Source organism: Vigna angularis, chromosome 8 (genome assembly GCF_016808095.1).
Source record: "Vigna angularis cultivar LongXiaoDou No.4 chromosome 8, ASM1680809v1, whole genome shotgun sequence".
NCBI classification, from domain to species: Eukaryota; Viridiplantae; Streptophyta; class Magnoliopsida; order Fabales; family Fabaceae; genus Vigna; species Vigna angularis.
Window position 1 is genome coordinate 5,510,861 of NC_068977.1, and position 26,082 is coordinate 5,536,942.

The 26,082-nt window shown below is 27.6% G+C and overlaps 1 protein-coding gene and 1 non-coding gene across 2 annotated transcripts; one reads left to right on the forward strand and one right to left on the reverse strand.

The window, feature by feature from the left end:
* Positions 1-1,313: 1,313 nt before the first annotated feature.
* LOC108344732 (SPX domain-containing protein 4) lies at positions 1,314-3,629 on the reverse strand. Its single transcript, XM_017583209.2, has 3 exons — positions 3,207-3,629; positions 2,161-2,326; positions 1,314-1,974 (listed from the first exon to the last, which is right to left on the reverse strand). Exons 1-3 carry the CDS (start codon positions 3,489-3,491, stop codon positions 1,490-1,492), a joined length of 936 nt encoding a protein of 311 aa, XP_017438698.2. The 5' UTR covers positions 3,492-3,629; the 3' UTR covers positions 1,314-1,489.
* Positions 3,630-24,539: 20,910 nt separating this feature from the next.
* On the forward strand, positions 24,540-24,621 carry LOC128193836 (small nucleolar RNA Z196/R39/R59 family). The gene has a single exon (XR_008245145.1). It is a non-coding gene; the product is annotated as a small nucleolar RNA Z196/R39/R59 family (small nucleolar RNA).
* Positions 24,622-26,082: the final 1,461 nt, after the last annotated feature.

Genomic DNA, 26,082 nt, shown 5'->3' on the forward strand with positions numbered 1-26,082 from the left:
AATGATGTCAAATTTTTGCGATACACACCATAAACTAAAATTATAAACATTAATTTTTTTAGTATCTGTTTTTGAAGGTGAATGTCAACTCTTCGTCTTAACATTCATTTAAGCCAACATTAAATGAAATTTACTTTTAATATTCATTTAGTTTACAATGATATATATAACTGACTCCATCGTTGATAATTTACAGTATGGTAAAAATGACTTAGTAACAACGAATAAAAATTTCAGAGTCAATAGATTAGAAAAAAGATGAATAATGCAAATCAGGACAAAAAATATCTTAAAATTAAATGTTTCTAAATTTGAGAGTCTATAGTCTTTTTTTGAGGATAATTCTCTTTGTCTTCTACCTTATGTATTTATAGCAACAAGTGACAATAAAAAATGTGAGTTACTGAGTGCATATTTATATTTACATTTTATATTTAATTTCAAAGTTTTAGTTTTCATATTTAAATAGTTAATTTAAAATAAATTTATGACGATTGAATTTATTTGAAAATTAAAGAATTGTAAAAAGTTATTTATAACGCATAAATTATTCTTGTTATAATATTTTGTGGACGCTGTTGAAATTACAGTTTAATTAATTCAAAAAGAATATTTAAATGGGCCAACAGTTACTTAGGAAAAAATTGAGAAAAATATCTGAAAAGTGATTTATGTACATGTTTTGTAATCAACTTTTGATTTGTATAATCCTTTATCTCGAAATAATTAAAAAATTGTTGATGAACCAATATAATTTGTTGTGCTATTTTTTCTTTTTGGTGCTAAATGGTCTATCAGTATGTAAAAAAGAATCTTATGACTCTATTCAACCTTCTTACAGAACCAATTTATTACTTCACTTTCATAAACTTAAAAAAGCAAATCAAATAAAATTCCTTTAGGTATTTTAATAGAAATAATAATAATTTATTTAGTATCTAATTTGTTGTAACTCAATAGTAATGTTTTTAAAAAAATTCATGTAACTTTTAATGATGGCCTTGCAATTATTGTATATCAAGCATTTATCTTTATGTTGCAGTGCGTCAAACACTTAATTGAGGAAAGAACTACAGCTACAAACACTTGATCTGGGGAACCCTTAGTTCAAAAACTACAGCTACAAATTCTGAATGCTACTGCTAAGTTTGTTAGTTCATATATGTTAGTAACTGAACAAATTAGATTAGGCTAAACAATGTTTGCTATATTACAATGTTAACACTAATCGTCATAATTCAAAACTTCAACAGCAAGAGTTAAAAGCAAGCATAGAGGTGTATAGTACAAAAGTGAAAGGAAAGGAAAGAAAAGAAAAGGCAATGCTGAGGTATTATTTTCTGAGTTAAAAATGCTAGAGCAAGTGCATCTCACCAGTAAACATGTTTTATTGTATATACGAACAGAAAAATCTCATTTAATTTAGTTTCAACTAACAAAAAGCAATTCAAAAGAAGATACAAGAAACAACCATAAAAGAAAACTTATCCTACACAGAATTGGCTCCCTCTTTGCCAGTGTTGGCTTCATTCGGCAAGGTCGCCGGAGAATTTGCTGCCGAGTTTTCAGCTGTTACAGCACCAGTGCCATCACCATCTTGGTTGCTAAAGAGGGAAGAAAAGGAAAATGGATTGGAAGTGGAGCTTGCTTTCTGAAGACCCTTTATGGCTCTCATAGCAGCAAGAGTGCTACGATATATGTACATGGTTTCCTCCCCAAGAGTTGAGGATGCCTCAGGTAAGGCATTTGTCACGCCATCTACCGGCGGTCTAGCCGGATTTTCTGGAGGGGGAGAAGATTGGATTACTTCTGCTTGTAGGGGAAAGAGCAGTTCTAGATTTTCCTCACATTCATGAACTAGTCTTGTGAGGGGTTCAGTGGTGAAAAAAGGTTGACGAAGAACAAATTGTGTAAAAGGCAGACGCAACAACCCACCAGTTCTTTTATCATACTTCTTCAAAATTTTAATTAGTCCTGTGGGAGTTATAATAGGTTAATGTATTAAGAATGAACAAGTACCTAACTGAAACCTCATCAAACACACAACATGAATCAAGTAATATGTATTTGCCATAACAAAAAACCTTATAGAAATGGAATTTCCACAGGAAAGTGTAGACTTATAAAAAAGATAGATATTAGATTGCTTCGATTGTGTACCTGCAAAGTTTAAAGAACTGTAGTTTTTGAGGAGCACCATTTCTCCATGGATGGTAACCAAGTCCTTCCTGATGTCCATCATTTCTTCACTGAATTCACAGTCAGATGTGTACATTTCACTGTGGCTGCTTTTATCTTTAAGACGCTCGATTCTCTCTTTCAGCTCCTGTTCAATGTTTCAGGCAAAAATCATTTGTAAGTTAGTAAAATCTATAAATTCTATAAAATGACAGACAATTGAATAGTGGGATTATAAAAGACCAACAGATAGTATTGATTCCATTCACCCTTTCAACTAAAAACTATTATACAAATTTGAATTATACCAAGGTTATGTCATACTAGATTATTTTGTATATTCCTTAAAAAAACCTTGAACAAGCTACATGGTATCAGACAGCCCTAGGAATGCTTCTCAGCAGAACCCAACCAACCCAACTAATTTTAAGGTTACATAATAGTTTAGTAAAATTTTCTTCGTATCATCATAAAATTGAACAAGCCAAGACCTTTCTAAATACCCAATTGTGCAAATACAATTTCCTGACTACCAATTTCTCATTTTGATCGAAATTAAAAATAGTGGATTAGGGTATTTTTTTCTACATAAAGTCTAAGAACGTAACTAAGTTAGATACATGTTCCAATTACATTAAACAGCTTAAAAATGAAACCTTTCTGACTTCTAAACAAAAGGGCACTTTGTATACCAACATCCCATAAAAAAGCATGCCTATACATATACCAGATAAAAATTAGGGTTTGATCAGACCTTTCTCAAATACCCAACTGTGTAAACACAATTTCAAGGATTTAGAGAACAGTCCACGATTTCACCCACAAAAAAAGTTTTAGACTTTTCAACCACAACAATTCCGGCCACACGAGCTACATTTCCATGCAATTTTCTTATATATTAAAAATCGAAAAACGAAATTCAAAGCCTGCCAATTTACAAATAATCAATTTTAACAGAAACTAATAAGAATAAGAAAATAAAAGTACAGAGCAAAAAATGAAACGAAAAAAGAAAGTGGGGGAAGAACCTGAAAGCGGATAACAAACTCTTCCTCTTTGTCCACATAGAAATCATTGAACTTTTCAAGCTCTTCATTGAGAATCTTGACAAACCAAGCCTGCAGGAGTTGTGGGGAAGAGGGATTTTGGAGAAGGTGAAGAGGGAGATTGATGGGGGTGGTGGTGGCGGTGGTAGTGGTTGAAGGAAGGTGGTGATTCAGGAGTTTCTTCAATGGTTTATAACAGAGGAACTTATCCCTCCACTCAGGGATGGTTTCTTCCAAATGGGTCTTGAACTCTTTCCCAAACTTCATTGCTGCTGATTGCGAGTGATCACACTTCAAGATTCCAAAATCGGATTTTGGTTTGAGATTTTTGCATACCTAAATAAGATGGGATTGGTGAAAATATAGTTTTGTTGTATGATGAGTGAAAATATCACGAAATTCATTACATTTTTATTTACTCTTCACTTATTTCTTTCTATTTTTTTTCTATAAACAAACATTTCTATTTATTTATTTTATCTACTTACATTTATTCTTTTATTTTTCTTCACTTCATTGATTTATTTCTATCAAACCGATTCTTTTGTCTTTTTTCATAGGTCAATAGGAGAGAGTGTACAAAAAAAATTGTCCATATAATAAAAATAATATAGAAATAAAATAGGTTTAATCACTATTTGTTTATTGTATTTCTTACTTTGATTTTTTTAATATGTTTAAGTTTTTTTGTGTTCTAAATACAAAACTAATATTTTAAGTTTTATAATTGTAAAATACCTTCTTCTTTTTTGCGAAATTAAAAATACTTATTTTAATCCCTCTCTTAAAGATTGTTAATTTTTAATTTTCTTTTGTAAGATCCACATTGGGAAATTGGAAAGTAGGTGTTTGTGAGTGGGAAGGAATCTAAGAATGTTATTTAACGTGAAAGTTGAATGAATTATTTATGTGAAAATGTTGATGGAATGTGATGGTGGACATGAAGTATCTTTGCCCATCATCATCATCATATTATAAAGACTTACCAATAATATCAAATACCACCTACCAACTCTTGCACTAAGTTGTTTCACTCATGGCCGGTTTAGCCGTTGGATTGAAATACTTGGGGAATCAAAAGTTTCTAGAAAGAGAACAAAATATTAAGTTATAATTTAATGCTTTGTTGCTATTAGAATTTTTTTTATTAGAATGCTAGCATAGTATTAAGATTTTGAATTTTAAATGAGATAATGATGATAAAACCTAAAAGTAATTTGTGTCTTAAACCATTTTTTATTAACAAGTTGAGAATAATATTAAAATAAAAATAAAAAATAATTTAAAAAATTAAATTCCTATATTACATTATTTGAATGATATAAATATATAATAATATTATAATTTGAATTATTAATATTTATGAATTAATAATTTTACTAGGTTTTATTTTGAATAATTTTCATAGTAAAAGTTTTTAGTCTTTCAAAATTTAAGATGTGAAAATGAGTTGTGTTTCGTAAGTTAACATACTAATAAAAGTGATCTACGAAACAATTATAATTTAACATATTAATATGGTATCAGTGACAATATTGTTTGTTGGGTATATTCTTTGACTCGCTGTCAGGACCGTTATCAGATCACTCATTAATATCTAGTTTCACACTCGAAATGTATATATTGTGAGGGAGTGTGTTAGAAGTCCCACATCAACTAAAAATAAAGTCAATTTAGAGTATATAAGTGAGTGAAAAATCTTATCTTATAAGCCAATTTTGTTGGTTGAGTTATGATTAAAATCCACTTCTTAACATCGTAGGATATTAGAAAGAGAAAAATCATAGTTGATAACCGTTAATATGTTTTATTTTGTTTTTTATTTAAAAATAAAAATAATTAAAAAGATTAAATTTTATATATTATGTTTGTATAAAAAAATATAAATATATAATATTATTATAGTTTAAATCATTATCCCTTACAAATTAAATTCTAATGATTAATAAAGTAAAGTAATTTAATATGTAAATATAATAATTATTTTAATTTATTCAATAAAAATATTAATTAACCAATTAAAAACTTAAATATTTTAAAAATAAAAAATTTTAAAAAAAGGAAAAAGTGATAGGACAAGTTACAACTTATAGTCAAATTTTTTTAAGGACCAACCGAATTCAATTTATTTTTGACAAATAAAAATGAAACAAACCAAAACAGTTTAACTAACCTGTTTTACTACTCCTAATTAAAATTAGATTGAACTCTTTAACCATTGATTCCAAATATTGTGTCAAACCCACTAATTGGAGGCCATGCAAATCTACAATAAAGGTTTTACCTTGAATGGTTAAAGAAATTGAAAAACAAAATATTAAGACAAGCTATTAGTGTTCCATTGCCTAATATAATTTTATGGATTTTTTGTCACTCTATATTTTTTATAAATAAAAACAATTAATATCATATAAGGTAAAAAATAATGATACTCGATTGTATAGAAATTAAAAAACCAAGACAACATAAAAGTATATGGTTAGAAACATATTTCAAATTAAATAAATATTTCATTAATATATATAAGCTTTGTACTCAAATTTTGTTTTTTCAATTTTGGTGCCACTTATTTTAAAAATAGAGATATCCAGTCCCTTATTCTTTTTTAAGTAATTTGGCTGCAACCATCCAAGACTGTTAATGCATTTATACTAATTTTTATGTGGAACAATCCAATTCACATCATACTAAGGCTATTTATTTATTTATTTATTTTAAGAATATTAGAATGAATCATTTGCTTCCATGTTATCGATTGTAATTTTTTAATTGTCTATATATTTTTTATCATGCACATGTCATTTTGTGGTTAACAATTTTTGTTTGGAAGTATCTATACTTAAGAATTTTCCATTTTGGGAAGTTCCCATACATAATCAATGTTGTTTTGCCTTTTGCCATATGGCTCACTTTTTTTATTCATGGTATATTCTTACACACAAAAAGTTTAATATTAGTATAATTTTGACTACAAAAGAGTTATTCCCAAGTATATTATATTTTTCATTAATCTATATTATCTGTTCAATTTGCTTCATATATAGACCTTTTAAGAAGAAAACAAAACTGTTTGTTTCATTGGTTTTACTTAGAGATCTTCAAAACCTAATTACTGATTATTACCCTAATTTTAATCTTTATTTATCATTATGATGGAGAGACTAATAAACCATAATTATGAGTAAAAAATATCTCTCTTATTCATTACATAACATTTTGTTAAATAATTATGAGTAATTCTACTGTTGAATATTTTGTTTTGTTGCTATAATATGTTTGAAGATGTAACTACTTAATTATACATTCCTAGTAAACTATGTATTTATATCATCCATAAATAATGAAGGTAATAGATGAAAGTTATAATTTAACAAATTTATTGGTAAAAGAAACATTTTATATAAAAGTATTGAGAGTGAAATTCACATTTTATAATCAATTAACAAACTATCACAGAAATTAATGTAATTAAAAAAATTTCAGATTGTGATCTAAATAGGTATTCTATCAACATTTCACTATTTTTACACTTTTTTACAATTAAATACCATGATTTCTTAAAAGAGAAATTAAGACAGGTAAATAAGTTAAGAACAATTAATGGAACAAGAAGAATATACATGTCTTTGACTTGAGAGTTACTCCCTCCACCATCCAACAGCTCATCCACCCTCCTTAAAAAAATTTTTAATTATAAAACTATCCATTTTACTTTAATTTTTTATTTTTTTACCTTTTTATCAAAATCTTAAATCCCAACTACATTTTCACTCACAGCCCAACCCCCCACCCTCCTCCACAAACTCTTACTTTCAAACTTTTCTCCTTCCTAAATCTGATTCTTCCAAATTTATTTTCTCCTCTAATTTTGTTTTCTTTCAACCCTTTTTCTCCATAGCAGTTTCCATTTTATTCGTTCTTTCTTCTCCGTTTCGATCTTCTTGTTGTGTGGTGGTACTGCAGCGATGCTGCGATGTTGGTGAGATGGTGATGTTTTGGTGGTGCTTCGTGTGTGCATCTACTGTGCACGTTTTTTCTTTGGTCCACGAGAGAGGTTGTTCTTGATAGACATTTCATTTTAATTTTAATGTATTGGAATATGTTGTGTGTTGGATGTTTGGTCTCTGCCTGTGCGTTTTCTATGTTTGGTAGCTGTGCATTTGGCCTTGAACAGATGTTGATATCCGTCTACGAATATTGACATCCGTTTAAGACTTCAACAAATACCAACATCCTTCTCCAACGAATACCCACATCCGTTTACAATGATAGCTTTATATATTCAAAAAACCTGTGAAGAACGCATATCACCTTCAACTACAAGAACCTTCTTGCACCTTTTTTTTTCTTGCACCACTCCAAAGCTATTTTACTACTTCCTCTAATTATTAGAGAACCTTCTTCAATCAATGTTATCTCCAACCAAACACACCACAATATCCCACGCTACAGCACCATATTTTTAGCAAAGGGAGAAAAAGATCCAAAAGAATTTCATTCAACAGAATCAGTGGAATGTTATGGAGCCGCATTGATACAAGAACATTAACGAAAGTGGATGATTGTTGGATAAAAAAGTAAAAACATAAATTAAATATTACCCCTGGCAAAAAGGGAACGGGGAGGTGGAGGGAGCAACTCCCCTTTGACTTAGATCTACTTTTGTTTTTGTTTGGGTTATTTCTAAATTCCGGCATTTTTTCTCCTTTTTTCTATTTGCACCCAATAAAACTTTTAATCCTTCAAATACCCTTCAGTGAATTAGATTTAAACCATTAACCATTTCCCCTCACACTGAGTTTCCACTATTCCCAGTTGTTACTTCCTGTACCATATTCCAACACTTTATCATTTCGAAATTCATTTTCCAAAACACATTAAAATAAATTTGGAAATTTTTTTCAGAAGATGATCACCCACTCCTATTATTGAAGCAATCTACTGGAGACTTTTGATGGGGCGCAATAAGAAATTTGATGGGATTCAAGTTTTTTTTCCACATTTCCCATTTGTCATTGTTTTATCCATTGAGGGGATGATTGGATGTTATATGTCAGACTTCATTAAAAACGCACTCAAAACCCCTCTGAACGGACGCTAGGTGTCAAGCAACGAGGATTTGGAAATCAGATAGTGGAAGGCAGGTGTCAGCAGATGAGCGGACGTTTGTTTTAACGTGGGAAGCAAAACTGTGTTTTTTTGAAAACCCCGTCCCACTCTCTTTGCATGCACCCTTCTTCTCCAAAACTCTGATCTTTCATTTCTCCTCCTTCTCTCTAAAAAGTTTTCCCTTCTCTCTACCAAAACTCACCATTTCTCTACTCCGATCTTCGTTCAGGCACCGTAGAAGCACCCCCGGTGTCCCAAGCTTCAGTTTGAACCGCTCAGTTTCGAGTTCTGATCTGGTAAGTCTTCTTCTCTGTTAGTCATTCGTTCCCTGGCACATGCAAACCAACTTCTGGTTGCATGGGTTCATAGTCTTCTTCTGAACCAGTTGGTTTGTTGTTTATTTTGATTTGAAGAGTTGATTGAACGTTGAGGGTAGAAGGATTTTAGTCAGACAAACCGCATTCTATATCTAGTACGCTCGTTCACGCTTAGAGGTAAGGGAAGCTTATTAATTTAATTTGTATGATTATGTGTATTGCATGAACGTTCGTTGAATTGACTGAATTAATATGATATATGATGGTTGATATGTTTGAATTGTATGAAATATGAAAATTGACTATGATATGAATGTATGACATTATGAAAATATATGTTGAGAAATGAGTTGAAAATAAATGATTCTGGTATAAATTTCCCCTATGAAAGTGTACGTTTGTCGGTTTTTCTAGTAAACTTGGTTAGAATTGGATTCTTTCATTTGGGAAGAATCCTAGTTGAGAACGAGCGTCTTAGTTTCGAAATACTGTGCATGAGCGTTCGGCCAAGCATAGTTGGTTTTTGGTATTCGGTTATAAACTTAAGTATATACATATGTATTTGTATATTTTCGGTTATTCTTAAACACTACTCCAATAGTATCTTGTTATATTTATCAAGTCTTCTAATCTAAGTTTAGTAGTGCCCGGTCTTACACCAAGCGCTCATTCTCTTTCCTATAAACTATCTGATGAAAATAATGTTCATCCAAATTAAATAGATTTTCTCTATCGTGCTCGGTCATTTACTGGCATTCGGTTCTATTAATGCTAAACCCAAAGAAGCTAAGTGTTCATAAGCGTTCGGTTTCTTCATGGGAATTCTTCTAAGTATTATTCTTGAAAGGTCTCGAAGTGTCTGTATACATTGGTTACGACATAGAGTCCTAGTAATGGGCATGGTCATTTTGGTGTTCGGTTGAAGTCCTCAAGAGTTAGTTCATCTAATTGACTCACTTTGTAACTAACGTTCGTTCCATTCGTTTCTTGTGATATTTGATTGTACTCGATTTCTGTCTCAACCCGATAGTAACCCTTTTAGTCTAAATCCATTCTGGAACTGGAGACCTCTCGGTCTCGCTTCAAATGTTCGGTCTCGTTCTGAGTTAGGGTTGAACGTTCGGTATTTGGTACCTGTACGAATCTTGGTCAGAAATGTTTAAGTGAGATAATTATTAATGAAAGATGAAGAAAATATGATATGGAAATGTTGTGGATTATGGACAAGCGTTCCGAGGAGGAACGACTCATGTGTGAATATTGAAATTTGTAAAGTATGACTGTAGGTAAGCTAAGCTGGCTGTTCATCCTGATGTTCTGTGAGTACTCGTCTTCACGTAGAGGAGGGTAGGTCATGTGTGGGAACGGCAGGAGGTCCTAGTCCTTAGGGTTACTTTGGACAGATAGGGCTAACCTCGGGTGGCAACTGTTGAGGGCATCCCAGTTACTACATCACCCGGGTGCACGAACGCCTGTAGCTACATAGATTTCATACAGTCCGGACAGTCAGTCTATTAATAGGTTTTGTATAATACGTATGTTGAATTTATATTGTGTGTTGATGGTTTGAAAATGTATGTTATACGTGAATTAAATTACATAAGCTTACCCTGTGTTTTTCTTGTGTTGTCTTGTTATGTACGTCCGTCTTTTCGTTGCAATGATCATCTGTGTGGATGTGAGCAGAAGGGGACGCGCTGTTGGAAGATGCGCTGGAAGAAGAAAATTTGGTAGAAGTTGAAGTTAAGACCGAACAGTAGAACGTTCGGTCAGTAGTTTAGTTTTTGTAGTGAGATGGTCGTTCGATCACCTTCCCCTTTTTGTTATGTTTGACGATCGGTATATTGTTTTGTAAAACCGTTCGGATAGTTGTACCGTTGCACAGTTTAACTTTGTAATTCTTTCTATAAGGCCATTCGACCAGAACCGTTCGTTTTCTAGTGTAAGACTGAACTGAAATATTATTAAATGTAATTATTCTATTATATAGTTTATTGCTATATTTTTGGAATGTTACATTATAGAAAAAGTTTTATACATGATTTTATTAGATTTTAGATTACATAATAATTTAAAATGTTTTTTTTAAAGCTCTAACACTCAACGCCATAAAGACAACAACTTATTGTTTTGATTCATATGAATCTTGCACCCGACTAAATAATCAAAATGACATCTAGACATTAAAAATGATTCAAAAACAGATTTATAATTTAAATTATATATCAATTTGATGATTTGATCAAGAATTAAGGTTTTTAAACAACCTATAACCTATAAGTGCTTTTAATATTTTATATACAGTGTTTCTATTTTTTGTGTGTTATATATTCTTATTATTTTTTTTTAAAGATTAATAATATCAAAATCAAGTATTAATCTTGATATCTAATAATATAAAGATAATTCATTGTTGTCATAGAACGAGATATAAAAACATCACTATTTATTTTTTCTTAATAAATTTTTGTCTCCAATGCAAGAAAAAAATTATATCAACTTAGTCAACTTAATTATTAAAACTTTTTGTTAATTAAGTAAAAGTGGTATTGATTCGGGCATATTAATTTATTATTTAAATCTTTTAATACTTTGGTTAGAAAAATAGCTACCCGAGAGAATTTACTCAATATATTACAATCTTGGAAGACATCTTCTATCCATTTGAGAATTGTGACTCATGTTTTACTTATTTTTACATTTGTTTGTCGCTAAAAGTTAAAAATATTTAATTTGAATTTTGTGTTTTGATTCTATTTTAGATTATATAATGTAGAATAAATTTCTGTCTTTTAAATTATATAATTTAAAATATATTTTTACATTTTAAAATATATTTTAAATTATATAATATATTTTGGATTTGTAATTCGATAGGTACTTTTCAAGTCTAGAAACATAATTTAATATACATATTTGGTTTATAGTTGAAGATAATATTAAAAATTTTACATCGAATAAAAATAAGAAAAATAATTAGTATAGAAGTAAAATGACTCATAAATTAATTGTCTAAAGTTTATGACTTAGAAGTGATGTTCTAGTCTATAAGTTTGTTTATATTTTAAATTGTGTAGTTTGAAATGTGTTTACAAATCCAATAATATATTCTAAATTACACCTTCGAAAAAACATTGACATATTCCAAAATATAATTAAGAATCCGAAATGTTTAGAACATTTAATTACAAAAAATATTTGTATATTCTAAAATTGATCTTTTTAAAATAATTCCAAATCTAAAAATGCCTTTTGAAATAATTTTTATATTGAGTAATTCCATAGTTATATACGAATTTAGAAATTCCTTTCAAAACATTAATTAAAAAAAAAGTAATTTTATATCCTGGGTGTTTTAAAAAGTATTTTAAATTCAAAATATATTTTCTGAAACAGACAATATATAAAAATATTTTTCTGAAATAACTATTTTGATAAATACTGATATACTTTACGAAATATCTAATCTAAAATATAAAAGTACTTTTCAGATTTAGTATTTCAAAATATATTTCCTAATCCTAAAATACTTTCAAGAATACCTAATTTGAAATGTATTCTTTTATAGTTCCCCAAGTAAGTATTTCTTAAGACATTTTTTGAAATATCTTTCTAAACACTTAATCTGAAAAATATTTGAAAAAAAGAGTTGCAAGGTTTTTTGTTGTAATTATAATGAGGTGTAGTTTGGGGATTACAGATTTTATGAGGGTGCAGAAAGAAAAAAGGATGAAGGACGAGGAACCCCTAAAATTTGAGTCATAAGCCTCCATCAGATAATATGAGCGGGGGTTGCTCCCTCCACCTCCCCGTTTCCTCCCTCCACCTCCCCCTTCCTCTTTTACCTTCTCATTTTATCTTTTTATTCCTAATTTATCCTTCAGTATATTTTTAGGGTTAAAATTTTATAATTTTTACCCATTCCCCCACACAAAGTATTAATTCTCTTTTACATGCTCTCATTCTTACTTTCACACACACCTTATTCATTCTCTTTTACGTTCATGCTCTCATTCTTACTTTTTCGTCTTGGAAATTCTTTCTCTTATTTTTCTTTTGGTGTGAGAGTGAGAGTGTGGTGAGTGAGAGGTTACTGCAAAGAATTATTATACTGATGACAAACTTCAATCTCTGTGTTGCTTGAAGGTGATGGTGATGCTTTAACAGAAAAGTGTGTGAATAAGCGCCGAGGTACGTGTGGAAAATTCCTTAAACGGATATGGGCATTCGTCAACGGATGTCAATATCCGTTTAAGGTAAAACGAATGTCCATATCCGTTTAACAACAACATTATGCAGTCGAAGTAACCAAGTTACAAGATTTTTATTGAAAATGCATAAATCCTTTACATTGTGTCCTGAAAGTTGATTATTATTATTATTATTATTTTGCAACATCATCTTGCAATGGAGCACTACTTCCAATAAGCCTAGGAATTTAATCTTTTTACAAACTGATTGTAGCAAAAAAATTGATTGCTCATATCAGTATTTATCATCACTACAAACCATCAAATAACAATTGGAAGAGGGGGTGTAAAAACAACCTCATTTACAAAAAAATATATAACAAGAGTAAGCTGACGACATTTACAAAAAAATATCTAACAGGAGCAAGCCAGATTCTATGCAAACTGATAACACACGACAACAATACAGCAGTTGCAGAAAATACAGAATGCTAAAACAGCAAAACTTTTTGGCAACAAATGGAAAAAAGGAGTGGGAAAGTTGGAAGTAAGAGTTTTACAAAATGAAACGGATCTGGAAGATGGGGACAGATATGGAGTTTGGGGGTTTGGGGGGTGAGAATGTGAGAGAAAGGGAGGTGGGACTGCTGAAATTTAGGTTACTTAACTAAATAGGGGTTAAAAAGTAAAAAATAAAGTAAAAAAGTTAAAAGAAGGTTATTTATGTAATTAAAAAAAAGTTGAAGAAAATTGGGGAGGTGGAAGGTGAAAACGTGGTGGTGGAGAGAGCAACCCCATATGAGCGGCACTACATTGGGCCACATATTCTGATCCGGTCCATTGTAGTACTTCTTTCTTCTTCAATGATACAACTTGTAATTAATTGAGCTTTTACAAGAATAATCTTTTTATATTATTATTTTAAACTTATAGAATTCTAATAATGAAAAAGCACTGAAAATAACTTGCTTTAATTTTTCTATTGGAAAAATAGTTCTACAACTTGATAGTGCAAAAACAGTTACATTAATATTCTTTTATAAATGTCAAATTTCGTTTAGTATATAATAGTATTAGCTTTAGCACATTCATTTTTTATTAAAAAAAATTCATAATCGAATTCATGATATAAAACTAGAAAGATATAACCATTATGCCTAATCGTCTTAAAAATAATAGTAAATAATTATATCATAAAAAAGTCATAATGTATTAAATATTTGTTTATTAGTGAAAATGATAAAAATTTAATAAACATTAAGATCTCTTGTGTGGTCGGCCATATACACAAACCATTTTTCAAAGTAAATTTATTAGATTTTGCACAATTATCTTGAAAGGTGATTTTTATGTGTTAAAGGTTTAAAAACTACTTTATGCATGCATAAAAATAAAAATAAAAATACAAAATATTTCAAAATCAATATTATTAAATAAAGTAAAGTAATTTTTTTAAGAAAATAAACATGTATTATGATCATTTACTTATATAATTCAAATGGGATAGTAGTGATTTTAAAGGAGTTATTTGAAGAATTGAAGTTTTGTAAGATATAGTTGAATACAATGATGTTGTGGCTGCCATATTTTTGGGATTTTAAGGAAGTTCAGAACCATAAATTTGAAGGTCACAGATTCCATGATGACTACATAATAATATCTTCAAAGCTCATTACCCATTTTCTGTATCTCTTACATATGTCAGAATGCAACTGCTGCCTTTTCCTATAAGGCGAACATTTAATTGCCAACTTCAAACTCAATTTATAAAAAAAAAACAGTTATTTTATTCCAGAGGTTAGAAAGTTTAGTGTATTATATTGTTATTCTGTTGGTTTCATGTAAAAATAAATACAGCTTGAGAAAAATAATATATATATATATATATATTAAAAATTGAATTTTAAATCTAATTAGATAAAATTGTTGTTAGATAAAATTGTTGTTAAGAAATAAATTTTAAATTTAATTAAATCCTACAAGACTGAATTGTAAAACAAGATTTCCACTCATTTATATATTTTAAATTTATCTTATTTTTATAATTGATGTGAGACTTTAAATACATTTCCTTTACGTCGAGGTATATGCATATAGAGAGCATGAGACTAGATATTGATTGGTGGTTCGATAGGAGTGGAACAATATGTCCAACAAACAATAAATATTATTTAGATAAATTCTAATCTCGCTGCTCTGATATTAAGAAATAAACTTTAAACATAATTTAACTCCACAAAACCTTGTTATCTATTTATATATAGTTTTATTTTAGTTGGTATTGAATTTTCAACATATTTTTCTTTTATCGAGAAATATATATTTATATAATGGAATTAGACACAATAATTTGATAATAAATAATACTATAAATCTGATAAATAGTAAATTTTTTGATAAAAGTAATAAATTCAACAAATAATAAATTTTACTAAACTAAAATTTCTATTCACTTTTATATTATAAACTCAGTTGAGTGTGAATGTATGGAATTTTCAACAAGAATTGATTATAATCCTAATTAACTAACTAGGAGTTAAAGTTTTATAAATAGTGAGTGATGTATTGGTCCTTGATCATTTAATTGATCCTGAAAATAGTTTTTGGTGTTAGTTATATCCATTAAAATAATTTGATTAGTCTAAGGGAAGTACTATATATGATGAATGATGAATTGTGGAGAGAGTGTTGTAGACCACACAACTTTTCTGAAGAAGCACTGTCGATCAAACTTAAACAAATTTGACAATAATAATGTCAGAGTTGGTAAGCATTAACTTTAATTTGACAACTCTTAGTCAATTCTCTCTTAACTCTTTCTATCTTCATCTCTTTTGCCTAAACATTCACTTTTTCCTCCACCATTCATCTTCACTAGGATAACATCTTCATAAAGGATCTTTTATAATCTTCTTCAATTTATATTTTTTTTTCATTTTAAATTTAATACTTTGACAAATACATTTCAATAACTTCATATAAAAATTACACATTAAAACCATAAATACTTTGTTTAATGGTTTAATTTTAAAAGAGCTCATGTGTTAATCTAATATGAAACTTTGGATTTTTATTTCTTTTCTTATTTTTGTTATTCAAGTGTATTTATTGTTCTCTCACTTTTTTATTTTTTTAATAATAGGGAGAAACTTTGTTATTTAGTTTTTTTTTTATAATATAATAAAACCTATTTAGCACTGTTACACGGGGAACATTTGGTGGGTACTTAGAATCTTGTTATAATCTATAGATTTTTCATGCCCATGTTTACATGAAAGGATAATAGTGAATATTAGAGTTTCTCTAGTGTCACCAAAGTCCTACTTATATAATTCTACGAATTTAAACTTGGGTTTAATTCAAGTTGATTTTACAAAATTGATTTCGAGATTATATTTTTCGTTGTTTATATACTCAAATTTGTTATATTATTAATTGATGTCCAACCACTATAATTGAATTTATTAAGAATTAAATAAGTCTCTTAAGCATTAACGAAGACCTTCAATTTTGTTATTACTGAGAGTTAAGTTAATAAATATATTTGAATATTATAATTTTAATCAGTTTCTTTTTTCTACTTTAATTTAGACTAATATGATTGTTGTTTTACTATTATAATTTTTTTTTTATTAAATTCAATTTAAAGAATAATGTGATACTAATATATATATATAATTTAAAGAAATATAAATCCAAAGTTTCATAATATAATATAGTATAATATAATATAATAAATTGCATATATGCTAAACTTGTTATTTACGTGAGTGAGTATAATGTCTAGTATGTACACCTTCTTACATACGTCACTATTAAAGACAATTATTATAGTGTCCCTGACCTGATCATTGTTTAGATACACGATGGTTACTGATCATATTAGAAGGCTCTGGAATTCTTTTCAAAAGTTATATATATATAATAAATGTTTCATATTATTTATATTTGTAAGATTGAGGTATGTTTAATATCTGTTTTTTAATATGATATTAAAATTACAAGATTATTAGAGTGAAATTTTTTATTTATTAGATATTTTATTTTATATGTTATTAAATTTTTTATTAGTTTTTAATTTATATTTGAGATTTCGGTGTGAAAATGTATGTTAAAAATATCATATTAATTAGTATATTAATTTTGTTGAGTTAAACTTAAAGTTTATTTCTTAACATATTATCAGAGTTATAATTTAAAGTATATACTAGAGAAGTTGGTTGTTTGTTAGCTCTATTATTTAATCTGTTATCAGACCCTTAAACTTTACAAGTCAATTTACTAAGATTGAATTAGACTTAAAATTCACTTCTTAACATTTTATCAAAGTTAATTATTCATTAAAATCTATCTTAGTGAAGTTTGTTGTTTATTAAATCTATTGTTCTATTCGCTATTGGACCTCTATACAGGATCATTCAATAATGTCTAATTTGACTCTTAAAATGTATATACTTCTTTTTATTGTTGTCTAATTTCACTAAGGGAATTGATACATTGTTTTTATTTTTGTTTGTTTGTTAAAACTAATAAAAAGTATAGTTTTACATGAAATTACTTGTCATTTGTATATAAATTTTTAAATGCTTGTATTAACTAAACTCTTGTCAATTATTTCAGTCTCGTAAAATGTGAAATCTAACCTGATTTACATTGCATGGTATCCTTATGAAAGAGTTAAGAAAAACAAAAGCTTCATTTGTAAGAAGAAAACCCTATTGCAAAGAAACCTAGTGAGAGAGATAAGAAAAGGATTAGATTGAGAGAGGAAGCACCATTTTCAACACACAAAAGCATGAAAGTCAAAGTGAGTGGTCACATAGTTTGGGTTTTTGTTGTGCGAACCACATTCAATATATCATTGCCTTTCAATAAATAACCTTGCATGGTTTGTCGTAGTCATGCATGTGCCTTCATAACACCTCAAATAAATTAACATTGACAACCCTAAAACATACAAAGAAATACTGTGAATGAGCTGTATTTCTTGCATCGTGGCCACAAACTAACCACTCATTTTCTCTCTTCTCTATACCATCATTTAAATGATCTGTCAATTATAAGTGTGGTGAAACAGAAACGATAATTAAATTTAAGCTATATTTAAACTTCGATTTATTTAATATTATATTTAAGGTATATATGAGACCGAAGTATGTGAGTTTTAAATTTAGGTAGAGGAGTTTGTATTTAAGATTAAGGGTGAGAATAGTATTTTTAGAGGTGACAATTGTAAATAATTGGATGTTGAGGTTTGAATTGTAGTTCGAATGACAAAATATTTATGTCTAGTATGGGCAAATAAAATTCACTATAGATGAAAAGTTAATACTTTAAATGAATATTCGTGAGTGATGAATAATGAATAATTTAATATCTATTTATAAATATGATGCAGATATCCAATTATTTCTTCTATATACAAATATTAATTACTGCAAAAAAAAAAATTAAAATTTAACTTATATTTTTATTAGATTAAATTTAATTAAAATTAAAATTTAATTTATATTAAATTTACATCATATTATATTATATATATATATATATATATTAATTTAATTAGATTTTATTTTAAAAATTTAAAAATTATTATTTTAAAAATATTTGTAGGTATTAAATATTGTGAGTTTTAGAAGATATTTTTTAAACAGATATATGATAAATAATGATAGAGATAATAAGTCAAATTTTAAGTCAAATTTCTTATTGTAAATTGGGTGATAGGTAGACACTGTCCGACTCAATTTGTTCCTATTCCTAGTTACAACAGACTTATGGTTTAGCTTAGCATGTGAATAAGTGACTATAATAATCTAGAAAACAAAAAACATGTTTCCCTTGTTACAAATAAAAACTTATTTGGTTCTTCATTCTCTTTTTCTCATTGCAAATCTTCAATAGCAACATTGTTCAGTTTTCCGTCTACATTTCCTTGCGGTTTTGAAGAATTAACTTCAAAATTTTCAGAAATACCCTTACTAACATTGTTGTCGAGAATCTTCATTGGGACCATTCAATTGTCTTTCTTGTTGCAAAATCAGTAAACTTTGAGGTCTAATGAACATAATCAGGGAAACATAAACCTAGAAATATATTTGATGTTTGTATAGGTTGTAAGTTTGATTAAGAACTGTTATATGTAGTGAATAATTAAGTTATGGAGAGAGGAAAATGAATATAATATTGTCGATAGGCAATTATTTGATATTGGTGAGTAACCGTTAAAGAATATAATAAATGAGTGACGTTGTGTTTCATTTGTTTGAAAAAACATCCACCTCCTCGCATTCATTGAACAAAGCAATAGGATCCTATGTTCATTGGAAAATCATGTCGAACTTTGTTTTAGATTGAAACGTGACGTAATACATTAAGAAAGAAAGTGTGTGTTTAGCAGTCATGTTCTTCAATTTAATTATTTTGTCCTTTATGATTTTATCTTTAAAAAAGATATTTTAAAATATTAAAAAAATATTTAAACTATTTTAAGTTTTCACTTTAAATAATAAAAGACGATTGATTGTGGAAAAAATAATTAAGATATAAAAATACATTAATTTTAACATATTTTAAAATATTAAAATCACTGTACCTCAATAATATAAAATATTTTTCACCAATATAAGTTCTTCTCGAAGCATCATGGTTGGGTCCATTTGAATGTGTGGAAAAAAAGCACTTTTCGAGAAGCAAAACGTGGCCTTTAGCATGATTGATCCTGTTTGTGATCACATAGCCACAACAATAAATAAATAAATAAAATTTTAGAATTTCTTGCAAATTTATTTTTCAAACCACTCGTTGTTGGATTGAGTAAACATGATTTCTCAATGTTAATTATGATTCCAAGCTGTTCGCATTTTTTTTTTCTTTTTTTTTTCTAATTGGAAATTCATAAGAAAAGTTTTACAACACTGTTAATATATATTAAACAAGACAGCATCAAGGCTCAACACAGTTGATAAATAATTGAATTTCTTAAATATTTTTGTTAATGTGTAGAAATTTTGAGAGGATAAAAAAAGTTAGCAGTGTTATCAATTTTCTTATTAATTTTTAATTTTTTTAGCTTTTACATCTACCACCTAATATTAAATTTCTTGAATGATTTTACATGTAGTGTCATACCTAATATTATAATTTGTTTTATTAACTTATTGTTATGCTCAACATAATTTCAAATAAATTACCTTTGCTTGTTCTTTATCTATTTATGATTTGTCTAAGTAACATTTATTTATTTGTTAGTGTTTCTATCACTTTTTCACCAACTAAATTTCTTTATGTACCTCTTATAAATTATAACGCTAAGAGAATCCAGTTTTAATGGTTCAGAGGGCATAGATTAAAAAAAAATAAAAGTTAAAATTTGAACTTATATTTAAGAAAATAAGTTAAAATTTTAATTACTTAGCTATTCGTTTTAAAAATTTAATATTTCTCTAAAATTTTATTTTATACTTTTTCTTTATATTATTTTTAGCCTTTTGAAGGTAATTTTATCTTCTTTTTGTCTCTTAGAAGGTAATTGAATTAGACCAACTTAATAAGATTAAAATTTGATTTGAGGCAAGTTTCATTTTTATTCTAATTTATTTTTTCTTTCAGGTTCTATCCGTGATTATATTAAGGTTTTAATTTATAATCAATACGTACGTAGAGAATTTTTATGGATAGAGAAACAAAATTTGTTTAGATATATTAAGTAAAACAAATGTTATATTAAACAAGATAATATATAATTCACTTGTTATTCTAACCCACAAATAATGCTAACTACTACACGACAAGCAGGTTCACTATAGGTTTATATAATTAAAGGTGTTAGACTTTTATGCAATATAGGGTTCTCAAATTTGAGGTGGCTAAACTAATGCTAAAACCTCTCAATCTATTCAAATAAGAGCAAATTCAAAAGACAATGTCTCTTCTCATTAACGAAACGTAGAAAAGCTAGAATATGAACTTAAATTGACAACCTTACCAAAAAGATATATGGTGCAATTCATCAAGATTACTTAGAATGTTTTTTTATATTATCGTTAATACGAAAAAATCATTATTTTTTTTAATAAAATTTCATATTGACCAACTATAATAGAATCTTCTCTATCAACGTGTGTGTGTGTGTATATATATATATATATATATATATATATATATATATATATATATATATATATATATATATATATATATATATATATATATATATATATATATATAATTTTTTTTTTCTTGCATGAAATTGGAATTCAATGTACTTAAAGGAAACTAGTAGAGTTTCACTTCAATCAATGAACTTGCCCTTGTCCTTGATTTGCTTAATTAAATTTTATATGCATTTTCAATTAATAAAGGTAGTACTTACTAGACAAAGGAATCAAAGAAAAGATGGGGGGACCATATTTGCAATTATACTTTTGTTGGACTTATTTCTCTTTCTAGCAAACTTAAATAGCATACCCTCCTTTCTCCCACTTTATTTTAATCCTACTATCAAAACGTGGCTACATTATCTTCTCATTTATTCATTGCAAATAAGTTATATACCTTTCAATTACTTTATAATAATAAGTTCACAATTACAAAAAAAGAAAAAAAAAATGCATTCAACTTTAGTTTTTCTTGTACAAACACCTTTCTCTTCAATAGCATGGAAGGATGACTCATTAAATCTATATATGTTCAAAATATAGGCTAAAAAAATTCAATGAAAAGGAAAAAAGAAATTAAAAAAATAAGAAACATTTTAGTTGTAATATATCATAACTATTGAAAATATGAAGCATAAAGCATAACTTTGTGTTCTTTAACATAAAAGAAGAGTGGAACAATATACGTAAGTCCTCTTGTTATCATAGTAACGTATATGATTCGGGTGTTAGTTTTGTTCATATTGTATGCTCTTTTTTTCCTACAAAGAAACTTTTATATAATAGTATTCAACGATACATTTTGAAGTTTTCACAGTCCTTAGATCATAGAGTTTATATATTATCACATGTTACAAAAGTGTTTTAGCGTTAGGTTATAGCAATCACATGTCACGCAACCTCCATGTTATTGTTAGGAAAAAAATTTATACAAATATTTAGAAAATTAAATTAAATATCAATTTTTATGCTTTTCTAATTGATTACCAAAAAAATAATCAACTCTCATCTACTTATTAAGAAATTCAAGAAAAAATACTAAAAATCTTGAGGAATAAGTTACAAGTGAACTATAAGTTAACTTGACAAATCATTCAAAGCAAAACCTTAAAATATAATATTTGCATGTATTTCTTACTTATACACATTTAGGCTTATCTATTTTCACTTGCACATTTTGAACTCCAACAATATCCACTTATGGTTGGATGGAGAATTAGTAAAATAATTTATTTTTGACTCAAAAGTATAAGTTTGCCATAACGATCGATTAGCGTAAACTTTTGCATGAAGAAAACATTACTTATATTACTTATAGGTTAATAAAATTATTTTATCTATCAATTGGGATGCCCAGCAATTATTAGGAGAGGATAGATAAAGAGAAATTTAAATTTATTTTTTATTTAATCCTTTAAAACGTTGTTGAGAATAAAGATAGAGTTTTGACTTTCAAAATAAATAATATTTCATATGTGATAATTGACTTTAATGATATTATCTCCATAAAATTTAGGTCAGAGTGAAAATAAAAACAGGCTTCAAATCCAAACTCTTATATTCTATAAGAGAATTGAAACTCTTAACACTTTATACTTGGATAAAAGGATTTATTTTAATATAATAATAATAATCTTACAATGCTTAGAATGCTTAGAAGTTAAAGTTAAAGTTAAATAAACATTTCTTCAATTATTCAATATGTTTATTAAGAATAAAACTAAAAAAAAATATGCTATGAACTCTAATAATATTATCTCGATAGACTTGATGTCAAAACAATACCCAATAAATATAAATATTATATATATATATATATATATATAATATAATATCTAGTATAAGAAAATTATTAAATAAGAATTAATTTTAGAGACCAAAATAATTAGTTCTTGTTTTAAGTAACTTAGATACTATTTTATAAACTAAAAAATTTTAGTATCTAAAATAGTAAAAAATTATAATTGATTTGGAAATTAAAATCTAAATTGGTTTCTAACCTTATTCATTATAAATTAGTTTAATTTTAATTATAGACTAATTTAAAGAAAAAGTTTTAAATAATTGAAACTTTGATAGTTAATATTAGAAACTAATTTAGATTTTAATATATCCTGTGTTTAAATTAAGAAGATTTCATAGCAGAATTGCTCTTTATATATATGATTTTATAGTTAAAGTTAAGGTGATAAGGTGAAGTCATTGACATTGGTCTTTCATGAGTAATAAGGGACATGCCATGTCTCTGATTTTTCTGTGATATTAACTTCATGTCCTTTAGATCATTTATAAGGATTGCAAGTTTCGTACACATAATTTGAACTTGCTGTGAGTAATAAATTTGACAATGGTCTTGTTTGCCAAATAACACACATTACTGAATGCTATGTAAAAATTGAACAGAACGAAAGTCCACCATGTACATCTCTCTGTCAGAAGAAATCTCAAACTCTTTGTTCAACAAAAGGTAGAACATTTTCTTTTTTCAAATATAGATTCACATCGTTTTGATATAAAACTAAATTATAATATATAAACAAAATGTTCAATTTCTTTTATAAAATTAAGTTAAACATAAAAAGTTGATATTATAAATATTTAAAATTTATATATCCTAATCATGGAAATTCTTATAACATCTATCAAATTTGTATTATTACTTAATAAGTATTAAATGCTGTAAAGTTTGATCTTGTACATTATATTATTATATTATGACTAAAAGTAAAAGGTTTCTAGTTCGTGCATGTATTCACGGACACTATTTTTTTCATTTCAAAGTGTCCAAGATCCGTGAACACAACAAATTCAATTTTTTTAAACTGTAATTTTGGTCTTCTATATGTTTATGTGATTTTAACAAATTATTTAATATGGTATTTTATATCTTTTTACTTAGGTTTAATTGCTTGTTTTGTCCCTAGTTTGACTGTAACGTGTCAAGTTAGTCCACACTTTTAAGAAAGTTTCAATTACGTCCAAACTTGATTTAAAAGTGTCAATTTCGTCCAAACGTAGTAAAATTTGTTTCAATCAAGTCCCTTCCGTTAAATCCACATAAACGGACGTTAATTCTTTTTCTCTCTCATCTGTTGCTCTGCTCCTCTGCACAACAGCAGACCCTCTCTTTCTATTTTTCTGAAGCACTTTCTCAATGCCATTGTTTATTATTTAAGTTTAATAAGTTTATTTTTAAATGCAGTGATATATGATGTTATTTATACATCAATTCTGCAACATGAACGATGATTCCTAATCATGCACTACTATCTGATCTCTCTGCAGTTTTTTTTTTTTACTTTATAGCTAATATTATTTTTCACATTATTCTTTAAGGATGCTTTTTTGTACTTTCAGGCCACGGTGGCCTAATCCTGATAACTTGTTTTCCCTAAATACTGTTGTCGTTTTAAGCTAGAGTCTAATATTGCTCTGCAATCTGTGATGATTTTTAGAAGTACTCTGATTAATAATCTGTGATGATTTTTAGAAGTACTCTGATTAATAAAATCTGTGATGATTTTTAGAAGTACTCTGATTAATAATCTGTGATGATTTTTAGAAGTACTCTGATTAATCAGTGATTATTTTACCAAATCACCATCTTTCGGCTGAGATTGCAGAATGGTATTCTACTGCATGAATTTGTATAAATTCCATTCATGGGCATGGCTAGCCGTTACTTAACATGATACTTCACTTTTATTTTCTTGTAATTTTTTAAATCATGCTAGCTAGGACTGAGTGAAAATTTCCTGACATGTTAATGTAGGATTATACTTTTCCTTTTTTTTATCATTTTGGTGCTTGGATTATATTCAAAAGAAAGAGAGGGTCTGCTGTTGTGCAGAGGAGCAGAGGAGAGGAGCAGAGCAACAGAGGAGAGAGAAAAAGAATTAACGTCCGTTTATGTGGATTTAACGGAAGGGACTTGATTGAAGCAAATTTTACTACGTTTGGACGAAATTGACACTTTTAAACCAAGTTTGGACGTAATTGAAACTTTCTTAAAAGTGTGGACTAACTTGACACGTTACAACCAAACTAGAGACAAAACAAGCAATTAAACCTTTTACTTAATGCTCTTCGACAACACAACACGTAACCAAACACTTAATATATTTGTTTGCATTAGAGATTTTATATCTTATCAATAAATCCAAGCTTCATTTAAAGGTCACTGTTATAGAATTAAGTTAGGTTTCACGTTCGAAAAATATATATAAAAAAATATATATTTTGGTATAAGAAATATGTGTGTTAGAATCTCATATAAAATGAGTTTATATAAATTTTGTAAGGGTAAAATATTTAAAGATTTGGTAGAAATAACATATTCCAATTTCCAATACAAGTTTGACACTCTTGTTTGAATAAGGAATTTTGAAAGAAATTACATTTATAGAATTTTATTAGAATAATCGGATTGTTTAAAATTAGATAATTTCAAATTCTAATTTAAAGATAAGAATCTGAAATGTTCATATTCTTAAATTCATGTTTTTTTTTTGTAGTTTCTTCTTAACTAGCTAAAAACAACTAAATATAAACAATGGTCATGTTTCTCTTATAAGATGTAAAACAAAAAATTATATAAGATGTAGGTGTTAAATCAGACAAACAATAAAATAATGTGTAGTCTTAATTTACCTCTGACGAAGCAAAAAATATGTTTAGATAAATAAATGCACATATTTATGCTTATCTACACAAAAACATACAAATGTTTATTTTATGTTGTAGGAAACATCCATTACTTTTATTCTCTAAAGAGATTTGTTTAAAAATAACAACTCACATCAAATCATCTCCTGGTTAAAAAGCTAAGGTTGCTTACTAGCATTGTTAACTCTACAAAGACTATCTACTTCATACGATTGTGCACTTAGACAAATTCAAGTAAAAACACACTATCAAATAAGAGATAAGTATATCCATCCATTAGAATAATACGTAAAAGAAGAAATGAACATTTAATATTGCATAAAGTTCATTTAATTCATCCTACAAAATCAATCTCGTCAATTGAAAGAATGACATTTAGAAGAGATCAAGCTCTTCATCAGCTAGAATCAAATTTATA

What these genes read in the sequence shown, in the direction of transcription:
- LOC108344732 (XM_017583209.2), bottom strand. Translation starts at nt 3,491, where the DNA reads ATGAAGTTTGGGAAAGAGTTCAAGACCCATTTGGAAGAAACCATCCCT. An exon ending in AGTTTGTTATCCGCTTTCAG is followed by an intron (nt 2,327 to 3,206) that starts GTTCTTCCCCCA and finishes AACATTGAACAG; the next exon opens with GAGCTGAAAGAGAGAATCGA. An exon ending in CAGTTCTTTAAACTTTGCAG is followed by an intron (nt 1,975 to 2,160) that starts GTACACAATCGA and finishes TAACTCCCACAG; the next exon opens with GACTAATTAAAATTTTGAAG.